The 15,528-nt window shown below is 38.7% G+C and overlaps 1 protein-coding gene across 5 annotated transcripts in view; it reads right to left on the bottom strand.

The window, feature by feature from the left end:
* Positions 1-15,528, bottom strand: part of LOC136831316 (acid ceramidase-like) — a 182,331-nt gene that overhangs the window by 24,404 nt on the left and 142,399 nt on the right. For all 5 annotated transcript variants that reach the window (XM_067091513.1, XM_067091517.1, XM_067091515.1 and 2 more), the window contains one exon: positions 7,296-7,529. In XM_067091513.1, coding sequence (XP_066947614.1) covers positions 7,296-7,529 — 234 coding nt within the window. The remainder of the gene's footprint in view (positions 1-7,295; positions 7,530-15,528) is intronic.

The following is a 15,528-nucleotide window of genomic DNA, read 5'->3' as shown; positions in this document are numbered from 1 at the left end:
CGCCCTCTACAGGTGAGTGAGAGGAACCATAACCCAAACTCTTCATATGTTTATGCCATACCTGCCCATGAGAGGGGAGGAGGGTGGGTTTGATTATATAATTACCAGGTAAGTATGTACAAAACCTCATTTTATTATAAAAATACATTTTTGTACATATAACTTACCTGGTAATTATATATATAGCTGATTGGCACCTTGATGGAGGTGGCCCATGGCAGCTAATATGAAAAAAGTCTAGACAATTGTGAAAATAAAAACACAATGATGGTTCCTTACCTGTTGAGGTAGCTGATTTGATGGATACTGCCTCTTAATCTGCTATCCTCAACTTGCACCAACTAGGTATATAGACCTGAGGGTTAAGTGCTAGAGGGCTACATGCCAGTCGAGGGCTCACCGTGGACTATGCATGATAACCAACCAAATAAATGCCCTGCCCAGAGCGCAGTACACGAAAACACAAAGGGGTGTCACCAATAACCTGTACTTTAAAAATATTACCCAATATGTAAGACTGTTGGGTACTCCTAGTCACAATGTGCCCCCAGACATCCCAGAAAACAACAACGCTAACCTTAAGCAAGAGAAAGCATCACAAGGAAGGATTGACTTCCTTTATTCCCTTACCCAACACCGTGCCAGTCACCACAAACGGTCCCAACGTACTGCATCCATCATATATTGTCTCAATCTCTCTCAAATAATGAGATGCGAACACTGACCTACATTTCCAAAATGTAGCTTGAATAATTGAATCTAAGGAAAGATTCCTCCTATATGCCAAAGAGGTTGAGACCGCTCTCACCTCATGTGCTTTAACTTTAGAAATTTGAAGCTGCACATCTTCTACCTGGTTATGAGCTTCTACAATCAGGTCTCTCATAAAGAAGGAAAGAGCATTCTTCAAAGAGGCCTACTCGGATCCCTCACAGAACACCAAAGATTAGGAGAGGACCTCTCACTGCTTGAGTCCTTTCGAAATATACTTTTAATACTCTTACTGGGCATAAAAATCTTTCTTCTTCATCTGGTCCCACCAAATCTGAGAGACCAGGGATCGAAAACGATCTCGTAAGGCTTAGACGGTGTCTCATTCTTTGCCAAAAACTCAACAATGAAGAACAGACTGCCTTACCCCTAGAAAACCCAATTCTCTTATCTAGGGCGTGCAACTCACTGACTCTCCTTGCTGTAGCCAAAGCTACCAAGAAGATTGTCTTCTCAGAAGTCTCTGAAAGAGCAAGACAATAATGGCTCAAACTTACTGCCCACAAGCCATTTCAAGACCACATCTAAATTCCAGGAAACCAATCTCTCTCTGGAATTCTTGGATGCTTCAAACGATCTGATAAGATCTGACAAGTCCTTATCATTTGAAATATCCAGGCCCTTATGCCTAAAGACTGTCGAAAGCATTGCTCTGTAGCCCTTGATCGAAGACGAAGACAGCTTCCTATCCACACTCAGATACAGGAGGAAGTCTGCAATCTCTTCTAAAGTGGTCTTAGAAGATGATGTGCCAGTCTTCCTACACCACTCACTGAAGACTGACCACTTAGCTTGATAAACTGCTGTGGAGGACTGTCTGCGAGCTCTAGCGATGGCTCTAGAGACCTTCCTCGAAAAACCTCTAGCTCTGAGGCAACGTTCGACAGTCTGAACGCAGTTAGCTGAAGAGCGGATAGACCTCCGTGAAATCTTCGGAAGTGAGGCTGTCTGAGTAGATCTACTCGGTGGTAAAAGCCTCGGGAAGTCTATGAGAAGACTTATCAAGTCCGGGAACCATTCCCTTGCTGGCCAAAACGGAGCAACCAGTGTCATTCGCACGCCCTTGTGGGACAACATTTTTGTTAGAACTGCTCTCAACATCTTGAACGGAGGAAAGGCGCAAAGGTCCAGACCTGACCAGTCCATCAGCATTGCATCCATGAAGACTGACCCCTCGTCCGGCACTGGAGAGCAATAACGAGGCAGTTGACTTGTCTTCTTGGTGGCAAACAGATCTATGAGAGGACGACCCCATAGATTCCACAGTTGGAGGCAAACTTCTTGATTTAAGATCCACTCTGTTGAGAGTACTTGAAAGCTCCTGCTTAGCTCGTCTGCCCTCACATTGAGCTTCCCTGGAATAAACCTTGTCATCAACGTCGTTTGGTTCGTTTTCGCCCATAACAGAAGATCTCGCGAGAACGAGTGGGTCCCTCCTTGCTTTTTTATGTATGCGAGAGCTGTTGTATTGTCTGATTGGACAATCACTGCCTGGTTCCTTACCACCTTCGAAAATTCTAAAAGGGCTAAATGAATGGCCTTTAATTCCTTCAGATTGATGTGCCACCGAAGTTGTTCTCCTTCCATCGGCCTGCTGTTTCCAACTTGCCTAACGTGGCTCCCCATCCTAGATCTGAAGCGTCTGCACACAAGATGAGGTTGGGGTTCTTTGGGAACAGTGAAATTCCTTCCTGAAGTTTCTCTGGAGAGTTCCACCAACTGAGGTCTGCCTTTATCTCCTCTGAGATTTGAAAACAAACGAGTCCGGCTCTTCTTCCTGTCTCAGACTTCTCTTAAAAAGAACTGAAGGGGCCTTAGATGTAGTCTCCCCAAACTCACAAACGGTTCTGCGGAAGACAACTTCCCAGAAGGCTCATCCACTCGTTGGCCGAGCACTGGGTCTTCTTCACAAAATCTCGCACTTTCAACAGGCACGACTCTACCCTCTCCACCGACAGAGAAGCCTGAAAAACTACTGAGTTCATCTGAACTCCCAAATAGACTAATTCTTGAGATGGCACCAGATGTGACTTCTGCCAATTTACCAGTAGTCCCAGTTCTTCGGTTAGATGAAGAGTCTTTTCCAAATCCTTCACACACCTTTCCTTCGTCGCACGCAGGAGCCAATCGTCTAAATAAAAACTGTTCTGATCCCCAACAGATGTAGCCACTTCAGCCACTGATAACAAAACTCTGGTGAATACCTGGGGGCCATCGAGAGGCCGAAGCACATTGCCCTGAACTGAAACACTTCGCTTTGAACACAAAGCGAAGGAACTTCCTCAAGCAGGATGGATCGGGATGTGGAAATACGCATCCTGGAGGTCGATGGATACCATCCAATCTCCTGGAAGAAGGGATGACAGCATTGATTGAGTGGTTTCCGTCACAAACTTTGTCTTCTTGACAAACAGGTTCAAAGCGCTCACGTCTAGAACTGGCCTCCAGCCTCCTGACGCCTTTGGTACTACAAAGAGACGATTGTAAAATCCTGGGGAGAAAGGGGGAGAACTTTCTCTGTTGCTTCTTTCTCTAGCAAAGCTGACACCTCTTTCTCTAGAGCACAACATTTCTCTGAGTCTAGAGAATAAGCCATTAAGACCACTGGTTCCCTGGACAAAGGAGGGTCCTTCAAGAATGGAACTGAATAGCCTTCCTTTAAAACTGAGACTGTCCAAGGTTCTGCTCCCTTTCTTCCCAGACTGTCCAGAAAGCTGACAGTCTGGCTCCTACTGGTGAGTGAAAGGAGACGCTCACTTCTTGTCGGAGGGTTTGATCGCTTAGGTACAAAACGACCTCTCCCTCGATCTGGGAAACGATTTAGCAGGGGCTCTTCCACGAAAGGGCCGACTTTGAGATTTTTCCGTCGACGTTGTCGGGCGAGCAACTGTTGAAGGCAACGGTTTAGGCTTCTTGGTGGACTGTGCCAGCAAGTCTTGAGTTGCCTTCTGTTGAAGAGTCGGCGATCTCAGATACTATTTCCTCGGGAAAAGATGTTTCCTATCTAAAGGAGCGAACAACAAAGCTGACTTCTGGGACCGAGAGACTCCTTTAGTGGTGAAAGAACACCATAGTTCACGTTTCTTGAGAATTCCCATCGTAATCACAGAAGAGAGTTCCATAGCCGCATCTCTAATGCTCCTGTCGATGCAAGCTAACACGCCGGACAGGAAGCGAACTGATCGTCCTGAAGGGCGCAAGCTTTTAGTTTCCTCCCAAGAGCTCCAACCGACCAATCGAGGAAACTTATAACTTCCAAAATCTTAAAAGCATTCTTGCAGAGGTGATCAAATTCCGATGTGGAAAAGAATACTTTGGTTGAATTAAGAGCCGACCTCCTGGCCGAATCTATCAAACTAGAGAAATCTCCTTGGGAGGAGGCAGCTACTCCCAACGAGAAAGATTCTCCAGTCTCGTACCAACCACCACGACGAGACGACAATTTCGAAGGGGGAAAACAAAACACAGTCTTCCCTTGTTCCCTCTTCTCTGCAAGTCACTCCTCCATTTTCTTCAATCCTTTCTTGGCCGAAATAGAAAGAACTAATTTGGTAGCCAGCGAAGTTTCTGTCCTATTATCACGAGCGTATTGAGATTCCATTGAAGCTGGAGATACTGGTGAAAAGGAATCCGGAAAATTCTCCAGAAAATACTGAAGCAGTTGCTTATAGCTCGATAAGGGCTTCTCTTTCTCTGGTTGTACCTCAGCCTCCGATTCCGAAGCAACATCACCACCAGAAATCGGAGAAAGAGCCAAGGATCTAGATGGAGGAAGATTCGTCTTCCGAGGAGAATGCAGCACAGGATCGCTCGAGGAAGCCGCACATTCGATGAAGGAGCATCCTTTGAAATCGAAGCAACTTGCAGTTCGTTCACGGAAGGATCACTTTTTTCCATAAAGCCGAGAATACTATCAAGCTTCCTATTCATTTCCACCAAAAACAAATCTTGAGGCAAGGCGGAAGAAGGAGAATGCGGAACTGAACGAGGCACGGTGACCGCAGGTGTTGGAGCTTGAAGAAAGTCACCAAGAGAAACAATTTTTGGCGCTTGGCGCATGGCGCCAGGAGGATCGTAGCGTGGCGTATGGCGCGATGAGCCAGGCGAAACGAAGGATGGCGCATGGCGCTAGATGCAGCAATCACGCCAGAAGCAGCAACAACAGGCGAAGACAACACCACTCTCTTCTTACGCAAGCGTCTCCGCCCCAACACATGCCTCTCGTCTCCGAATCGACGGAATGCGAAAAACATTCGGCTTCTCCCAAAAACTACACGAAGGAGGTTGATCTTGAAGCGCCACTCTTTTCTTGGGAACTGCCAAAGGAGATGCCAACCTAGACCTCTTGAATGGTCTCGAGACATCTTTACGACGCCAACCTCTCTTAGGCGAAATCCTCACTGACATACTCGAAGACATACACCTCCTTGATGTGCCGTTTCTATGGCTAACATCTGCATCCTGGGAAGCGGCAACAGGACTGCTTGAGGGGCCAACTGCTCGGGGCAGGTCCCACTCACCTCCCTTGGGCTTTCTCGACTTGCCTCCTCCCTGGTGCTGGGGAGTTTGACAGAGGTCCAGGCCTAGGAGAATGAGTGGGCCGAACAGCCAGCTCCTCCACTGCACTATCACAAGACACTGCACTTACTACCAAAGACTTACTCATCCGCTCCATGGCAGCAAGCATCACACTAAAACGCGCATCCATCTGCGTCTTAAGACTGGCCACGGTATCGGGTTCGGGAATAACGGGGTCTGGGATAGGAGATTTGTTAGAAGGAATATCAGGGTTAGTAACCGAAAAGATAAATCCTGACTATCACGGGAGGATAAAGAGGTAGTCCTAGCTGAAGCTCTCTCTTTTTGAAGCCTTCTCAGATAAGCATTTAAAATCTTCCATTCTTCCCCTGACAAATCCTTACATTCTTCACAGATTAACGATACCGAACAAACCTGTCCTCTACACCCCAACACACAGAATGAGGGTCAATGGTAATTTTCCTAATCTAGTTTTTGCAGCCCTTGCTACAAAACCTATACACCGAGGACCAGTGTCCGACATAATGCTAAATAAGGAAGGCGGGGATGAAAAAAGCTAAGCACAAACAATGTCTGCCAAAGATTCAAATCAAACAATTGTACATCACCAACAATGTCCAACGAAAGAATCAGCGATAATTCTCTGCTAAGCTGCACCGGTCTTACCGGTACCACACGGCAGAAACATATGAAGAGTTTGGGTTATGGTTCCTCTCACTCACCTGTAGAGGGCGGTGGGAAGGGGTATCACGTGACCATTCATTAGCGCTGCCGCGATTTTCAATTTTCTGCCGTGACGTCAGAGACTACAGCTATATATATAATTACCAGGTAAGTTATATGTACAAAATCAAGGTTTCTCTTAATTAATTATATTTACTCTACATAATAAACACAGATTAGAAGAATGACGAATTACTGGCCAGCTAAATGAATGAACCCTACACATGAGAAATATTCTATGCCAATGGTGTCTTTATAACAGGAACATCACAGATTGGTAGATTAAGGGGTGGCATAAGGCCACTGCACATGAGATAGAGCCAAAGTGGTTCCACAGCCAGGGCCGATCTGCAAGATATGCAAGACAGTTACTTGCAAGAATAATAAGACATTCAAAGGGAACTGAAGGAATGAACAAATGGTGCCAAATAACTCAGTTCAATACTAAATGCATAATTACGTTAACACTTGATGCTCCAACACAAATTACTGAAATGGAAAATAAATCAGACAGAGAAATAACAGGATTGTGACTAAGAAATCTTATTCTGTTACATTATTTTTGTCAAGATGACAATGTCCTGGTCCAATAGGGGTGCCGGCGCTAGAGGGAGGGAATGAAGGGATGCCACAAAAAAAGTGTACTGGTCTCAACCTCAGGGTTGAACACGTGGAGGATACAAGGGACAGCCAAAGGTATGGACAGCTGTCCTTGGTGAAGTTCTGAGCGCTTCTCTCTCTGACTGCTGTTGCACGGTCCATTTATAACCTTAGGAGTTATGCCTTGGCATACAGGTAGGTGGCACAAAGGTCAATCTCTGCCTTGTTTACTATAGCAAACATGTGGGCCTTCATCCAGGCCTCGTGGAGCATGGCAACAACTTTCTCTTTCTGGCTCCTCCCTAGCCTGTCGTCCGGCGCCGGAGAGAGAGAGAGAGAGAGAGAGAGAGAGAGAGAGAGAGAGAGAGAGAGAGAGAGAGAGAGAGAGAGAGAGAGAGAGAGAGAGAGAGAGAGAGAGAGAGAGAGAGACTTAACCATCTGGGAAATGGAGGAAAGAATTGATGAAGGGGCAAGTGAAGCCCATAGTTCTTTCTATTGAAAGTGGGTGAGGTTGCCTGAAAAGAAGTTTCCTTCGCTGCAACAGAAATAACCAAATGCTGCATGATAAAATACTGTACATAACACAAAAACATACAAGGGAAAATCCTTAATGAATTTTACATTTCTTAAGCTGTAGCAATATTGATAAAGCATTTAGTTACCTTGTTCAAGACAGGTTTCGTTGACAACACATTATAAATCAGTCTTAAAGATGCATTCGTTGCTCCTCCTTCCACCATACACCAATTAGCTGGTGTTCTACGATCATCAAAAAAGGGAGGCTGCTTCCAATGGTCATAATTAGTCTGCACAAGGTACCACGATCCTGACCCATTTGCTGTTGTCCATAGATTTAATAAATCAGAGTGGTCTCGATCCCGTGTGATAATACACCCCTGAAAACAAAACTTTCTTATGCAAATACCTTATTAATCCTATTACTACTTAACCTTATTCTTTAGACACTTGAAGATAACACTTTGTAGAATCAGTGTATCTTCATCACTGACCTTTACTGGAAAATGGTCTCATTTTGCTGATGAATTATCTACCCTACTTTCCACACAGAATACAATTTTATTGTTTTCTTATGAATGTAGTCTTTGTTTTAATACTTTTTAATACAAGTTTATTAACTTCTTTTCCTATAATTTATGATACTTTGCTTTTCTTGGCAATGTTTTTCTATCTTTCCACATTTATGTCTAATTCTATAAAAAGCAGCTAAGGAAATTTAATTTAGCTCCATTGTAATAATAATAATATAATAATAATAATAATAATAATAATAATAATAATAATAATAACAACAACAACAACAACAACGAAGGGCCCTGAATGTAAAGTAAAACCATCTACAAAAAAATTTGTTTACCACAGCTCGTTACTCATGTGTAACCCACATTCATGGTCTTCAAATGTTCCAGACACTGCAGTTTGGCCTAACAGACTGAAGAGGAGGTGTAATTGCTCTATACATGTGCCACCTAGCTCCACAGGTTCCAAGCGGTCAACTGCCTCTATTTTCATCATATGGAATGATGTCAACAGCTTAGCTGAACTCCCCCAAAACTTTGTTTTGACTGAAGGATTAGAGTCACACTCTCACGGTCCCCCAGGGCTCCCTAAGACATACCAACCAATTACAAAGAATTCTCTTATAGTTGGTCTTGGCCAGAATAATGCTTGTTGCCAGTGATAGAATATAAAGGACTCAGGACAGGAGGGCTCTATCTCCTGTGCTACAATGATTACCTCGGCTTTACGTCACACTTGCACAGATGTGGCAACAGCCTGATTCAGCCATCTTCATTACACACCAGGTCTGTGCAAGATAAATGTTCACCCCAGTCCCATGCCTTTTTGTCTGGGAAAGTGGGCTACCAAAAGTGAGTTTTTCCTATGTCAAAACCTGTTTTTTGACAATGTAGCCACTGTTCATCCTCAAAGGAACTTACAAAAGAAATTGACAGGTGATGAAATGGCTTTGCTCCTCATAAATAAATCCCAACAACCTACATTAATTTTTGGTCCGAAGTATAATCACAGGTTATTAACCATTTTCTTTATTCCGGGTACCCACTGGGTTTGGCAATAAAGAAACAAAATTCTTCTTCTTCCCAGCTTGTTCCCATTTTTATATGGGGTCGCCGTGATGCCTTCTTTTGAAGGACTTTGATTTGGCTTTGGGGTAGACTTTGTAGTCCCGATCGGCTGCCCTGCCTGACATCGCTTAGACCCCGGTATTGTGTACATGTATTGTACCAGTTCACCAGTGCTCTTTCTCCCAGCAGCGAGGAGTTGTTACGCAGTGAGGTCGACAGTCAAGACATGTGAGGTGTTTGTTATGTTTTTAGATGATGTTGGAGTGGCTTTGTTTGTGTGTGTAATAGTCTGTAACACCCACTTGCTTTTTTAAGCAAACCTATCCGTTGATTACATACATAATCCTGGGGTGTCTACACGGATAGCAAAGTGTCCGTCTCTCTGACCGGTCGGCTGCGGATTTGAACCCGCGCCACAGACCTCTAAGAAGTCTGAGTATGCTGCCTTAACCAACTCGGCCATCGAGGCTCTAATAAAGAAACAAAAATACGAACCAAAATATACGTATTATTCTTTGTGGTTTGAAGGTGACTTACCTAATTATGTCTGGTCTGGCTGCGGGATTATTGCAATATGTTAGCATGACCACCATTCTCATGGCAAGCGTTTCAAGAATTTTTTATTCACGGTAAAGTCACAGGTTACCAACCATTTTCTTTATTCCAGATACCTATTAGGTCTGGCAATAAAGAACAGGAGACACATGAACCTATAAATGTATTATCCATTGTGGTTCTACAGTGACTTACCTAATTACGTCAGGTCTGGCTGCAGGATTATTGCACCTTCACCAGTTCAGGAATACTGTAGTGTTTCTAATAACCACTCCATACACTCAAAGACATTTTCAAAGGAAATATTTCCGAAGAAAGTTAACGATGTACTCAGCTTTTGGATGTCATGTGACTTAGGAAAAGAGTGAGGGTCTGCCTTTTTAACCCTTTAACGCCGAAGCCCTATTTACAAAAACGTCTCCCGTATGCCGGGCGTTCTCGTGAGTTAGCGCTTTTGGAAAAAGTTTTTTCAAAAATCACAGCACGCTTAGTTTTTAAGATTAAGAGTTCATTTTTGGCTAATTTTTTTGTCATTGCCTGAAGTTTAGTATGCAACCATCAGAAATGAAAAAATATCATTATCATATATAAATATTGGAATATATGACAGCGAAAAAAAAACTCGTATATAATTGTATACAAATCGCTGTAAGCAAAACGGTTAAAGCTAATGAGTTAATTTTTTTAGTTGTATTGTACACTAAATTGCGATGATTTTGGTATATAACAAATTTTAAAACGATCAAAGCAACACAGAGAAAATATTATCACAAAATGATGCATGAATTAAACGCTAACGGACGTAAAAATTTTTTTCAAAAATTCACCATAATTCGAAATATTGTGCTAGAGACTTCCCGTTTGTTGAAAAATGAAGCTAATTGATTGAATATTACTAGACTGTAAGTGTTTTAGCTTACAATTGCAGTTTTCGACCATTTCGGTCGAGTTAAAGTTGACTGAAAGTAGAATTTTTTCTATTTATCGTGATTTATATGGAAATATTTCAAAACCGATAAAAGCTAATACCATGAGTTATTTTCTGTTGTATTGTACATGAAATTGCGCACATTTTCATATATAAAACTTTATGTAACGACTAACATAAAGCGGTGCAAATATTACGACAACGAGATGAAAGAATTTCTGAGATATTCGGCAGAGTTACCGCAGACGTAAGGAAAATGTTTTTTTAAAAAATTCACCATAAATCGAAATATTGTCCTAGAGACTTCCAATTTATTGCAAAATGAAGTTAAACGATTGAATATTACTAGAATGTAAGAGTTTTAGCTTACAATTGCGTTTTTTTACCATTTCGGTCGAGTTAAAGTTGACCGAAGGTTGAAATTTTGGCAGTTATCGTGATTTATGTGAAAATATTTCAAAACTGATAAAAGCTACAACCATGAGCTATTTTCTGTTGTATTCTACATGAAATTGCGCATATTTTCATATATAAAACTTTATGTAACGACTAATGTAAAATGATGCAAACATTACGACAACATGACGAAAGAATTTCTGAGATGTTCGCCGAGTTACCGCACAAGAGACGTAAGGAAAAAATTTTTTTCAGAAATTCACCATAAATCACAATATTGTGCTAGAGACTTCCAGTTTGTTGCAAAATGAAGGTACATGATTGAATATTACTAGAATGTAAGAGTTTTAGCTTATAATTGCATTTTTTACCATTTTGGTCGAGTTAAAGTTGACTGAAGCTTGAAATTTTGGCAGTTATCGTGATTTATATGAAAATATTTCAAAACTGATAAAAGCTACAACCATGAGTTATTTTCTGTTGTATTCTACATGAAATTGCACACATTTCCATATATAAAACTTTATGTAACGACTAATATAAAACAGTGCAAACATTACGACAACGTGACGAAAGAATTTCTGGCGCGGATGTAAGGAAAAAGTTTTTTCAGAAATTCACCATAAATCGAAATATTGTGCTAGAGACTTCCAATTGGTTGCAAAATGAAGGTAAATGATTGAATATTACTAGATCGTAAGAGTTTTAGCTTAAAATTGCGTTTTTTGACCATTTCGGTCGAGTCAAAGTTGACTGAAGGTTGAAATTTTGGCAGTTATCGTGGTTTATATGAAAATATTTCCAAACTGATAAAAGCTACAACCATGGGTTGTATTTTGCTGTATTGTACATGAAATTGTGCACATTTTCATATATAAAACTTTATGTAACGGCTAATATAGAACAGTGCAAAAATTACGACAAAATGACGAAAGAATTTATGAAATTTTCGGCTGAGTTACCGCCCGTGCGTAAGAAAAAATTTTTTTTCAAAAATTCACCATAAATAAAAATATTGTGCTAGAGACTTCCAATTTGTTGCAAAATGAAGGTACATGATTGAATATTACTAGAATGTAAGAGTTTTAGCTTACAATTGTGTTTTTCGACCATTTCGGTCGAGTCAAATTTGACCGAAGGTTGAAATTTTTTGTAGTCGACGTGACGGCACGCCCACTTGGCAACCAACAGACAATTTTAGTCGACGTGTGATACGTCCAATAGGCGTTTAAGGGTTAATGAGGGCTGATAAAAGTTGCTTTCAGCCCATGGAGAGATCCTTTTGTTTTGCTAGATGAAAAGTCAGGACCATCTCTTTGTCCCATTCACAGCATGCCTGACATCAAGTCAATTGAACAAATTTGTCTTGAACGGCATAATATTTATATGAAATACTGAGTTCCTTTGGTCAAAAGAGGATTTCAAAAGGTCCTCATTCTACCTAAAGGAATGATAGGCTAGAATCAACAGCAAATTACTAGGTGCAACAGTGGTGAAATAAAATTGAGTCAATCTCCTGAGCTCCAATAGTCAAAATTGGGAAAAGTACAAATAAACTCAGTCAGACAATACAAAGTTGTTGGCTACTGGGCCAAAATTGACATCACCAAACGGCAAGAACCTTGTTCTGAATAAACAAAACAAGCTGCTTCAAAGCTGTCTTGCAGTGTTAAAGACTGGCAGAATGGATTAAATCTATACAGTGGTATTGCTTTCTCTCTTCACCCTGAAAGTGGGCGTTTTATTTTACCTTAATAAACAAAACTATCTTTCACTTTTCAAAATTGAAGCTTTCAACAAGTTTTGGAACTTTTAGCTGTGGACTGGGTATCTTAAAATTATAAAAATCATTGCCCTTTGTCCATAGTCACTCAATTTGTATTTTGCTAAAGACCAAATTTTTTCACCCTGTGTTCACAATCTTAAATTAATTTTAAAGTGATAAAACATTTAAGTCCTTATAAAAATATACGCACAACTACAATTTTACTCAACTCCCACCTCAAAAACTGATCAAACAGACTTTCCTCATAAATATCTTCATCTCTCCAACTGCTTAGGCAGAATCTGCACTTAACCAAAAAATAGGGTTTTCTTTTCAAAAAACCAACTATACTCATCTGGTTTTCTTTTTAATTAAACCAACTTTACTCATCTGATCTTAAAACATTTAATTTAATAAGAAAAATGAAAAACTATCATAATATAAATACTGAAATATAACTCTGATATGGAAAAAATTTATGACTATAATTTTCCATGAAATCGACCCTATAGTCTGCCAAACCAATGGAAAGCCTTGAGAAATTTTTTTACAGTAAATTGTACACAAATTTGAGAGAAATCATCTATAAAAACTTGTGAAAACCAGGCAAAACAACATAGAGAAAAATTATCACAAAAGATGCTGTAAATAGAAAAACACTGTTAGTGAAAATTTTCAAAAAATACATTATGCTTTAAACAAAATGGTGTCCATTAAAAACCTGTTATCTAATATTATTTAATTTAATGGATGGGTTTCATCATAATTGAGTATTTATACAGGTTTTGAGAGATGGATGGGCTTATGAGTATTAAAGGTTGAATTTTTCAATTTATCGATGAATTTATATGAAAATATTTCAAAACTGATAAAAGTGGCCAACCATGACTTATGTTATTTTTTTGTTGTATTCTACAGACATCAATCAATAAATTGAGATTTTCAGAGGGATATAAAACTTTGCAGCTCCAGGATGTCTATTATTTAACTTGCTCAAAACTTACAACAAAGTATTGAAAGAACTTTTTAGTTTTTATCTTTATGATAGTTATGTCAGCTATAATTGTAAAAGTTTTAAAAAAGTTCACCATAAATCAAAATATTAGAAAAGACATCCAATTTGTTGCAAAAAAGTTAAATGATTGAATATTACAGAAATGTAAGAGTTTTATTTTACAACAAATTTACTATTTATATATAGCCTGTCCACACTAGGTTGAAACATTGTTTGGAAAATATTTCCAAACTGATTGCAAACAGTTTGAAACAGTTTTTCTTTGTTTGTAAACAAAGAAATTGCAAACAGTTTCATTATAAACACTTTTGTAATGACTAATATTTGTTTCGGTCCAGAATGGAAAAGTGATTTAGTGTTTCTGGATTTTGTATGTGTGTATGTACACATGTAAAATGTTTTTAAAACACACACACATATATAAATATATGTATGTATTTATACAATCTGTTGCAAAATGAAGTATATATAATTGAATATTACAGAATAAACAGTTTACTTATAATATGTTTTATGTCATTTGTACATATACATGACACGAAGGTTGAAATTTAGTCATCATGATTTATACGAAAATATTTCCAAAAACTTAAAAGCTCAACCATGGGTTGTTTTTTCTTGTATCCCTCCTTGAAATGCATTAAAACTTTCATATAAAAACATGAATGGCTAATATAAAGCAGGCATCCAAAAACTGACGACTGACAGGAAACATTGTTTGCAAACAGTTTTTGGCTGTTTGGAAACGGTTTCAAACTGTTTACAAAAAATTTTTTCAAAAACTTTTTCAAACAGTTTGCAAACTTTGTTTCAAACAATGTGTTCCAAAATGAAGGCCTAATTTGTTACTGACTTTAGTTCTTATCTGTTATGATACTGTATGAGTTTTAACTATAATTTTACATAATAAAATTATTAGAAAAACATGAATAACTTGAAAATTTTGTAGCATATTTTTACTGTCTTGTAAATCCAGGCGCACCCGACAGACAATTTTAAATAGCCACTTTCAACTTCCTGTCAAGGTAGGGAAAGTTAATTTTTTCCAATTTTTTTCGGTACAAACCAGTCTGGGTGTGTTTGATAACCGATATTGATCCATTCAATGCCAAAAACCAGTTATTCAAACTAGTTGCTTGCAAGTATTTTTTGACTCCAAAAAGTTAACATCTATTGAAAATTATTTGAAAAACTTTCACAACTAAATTATTTGTCATCATAAAAATTTATTTTTTAGCCTTATCTTTCACAACACATCATGTATGATTTAAGATGAATTTAAAAGAATAACCTTTCCAGTCAGTGACTCAAGAAAAAAAATAATCAGAGAAATTTTAATTGTTTTTAGTGGTATGGTAAAAAAACAGGATACTTCAATACTGTAACCATACTGAGTAACCAAAGTATGAGAAAGCTAATGTTATTTCATGGTGTACAAATATTAAATTTATCAAATGTTCTGTAAGACAGATTTATTTAATTTGTATTAAAGATTTATTTAATTTCTATTACATCCAAAGGGGAAAGGGGGTTATTGATATTTTGCCAAAGTTTACATTAATAATAATGATTTTAAAATAAGTAAATCATTGTTATATGCATTTTAAAATCCTAAGAGTAACCTAAGATAGCCTAAAATGAATTAATGATGGTTTGGGGTTATTTTTGTTTGAATGATAAATTATGTTAGTATGATAATTTATGTCATTTTTGTTATCAAACACAAGAACCAAAAATATATCAACTTTTAAAAATATGGCATCATTCAAGAACTTTGTTTACAGCAGCCTACCCTACCAAACTAAATTGCATTTATGATCATGAACTTTATCATTAAACAAACTTATCACCGTAAAAAGTATGTACTGTATTAGAATATAAAACCATTTGTTATTAAAAATGAATGCCTGTATATTTAACTGTTGAAAAGAATATGAAAACATCCACCTCAAAAGATAATAAAATGTAAACTGTTTTAACAGATTTCAACTTACTTACAGTGTGGGGATAATCTAACTTTTTTTCCCATACACTGTTGGATAATGAAGTTGATTTTGCTATAGAATACAATAAAGCAAAAGTTAGTAACACTTAAATGAATGTTTAAAAATGTTCATCTCTTTTTCTCTCT

The sequence above is a fragment of the Macrobrachium rosenbergii genome, chromosome 48, assembly GCF_040412425.1.
Source record: "Macrobrachium rosenbergii isolate ZJJX-2024 chromosome 48, ASM4041242v1, whole genome shotgun sequence".
In the NCBI taxonomy this organism is placed as follows: Eukaryota; Metazoa; Arthropoda; class Malacostraca; order Decapoda; family Palaemonidae; genus Macrobrachium; species Macrobrachium rosenbergii.
Note: the sequence above shows the minus strand (reverse complement) of the source record. Positions and strands in the feature narration are given on the sequence as shown.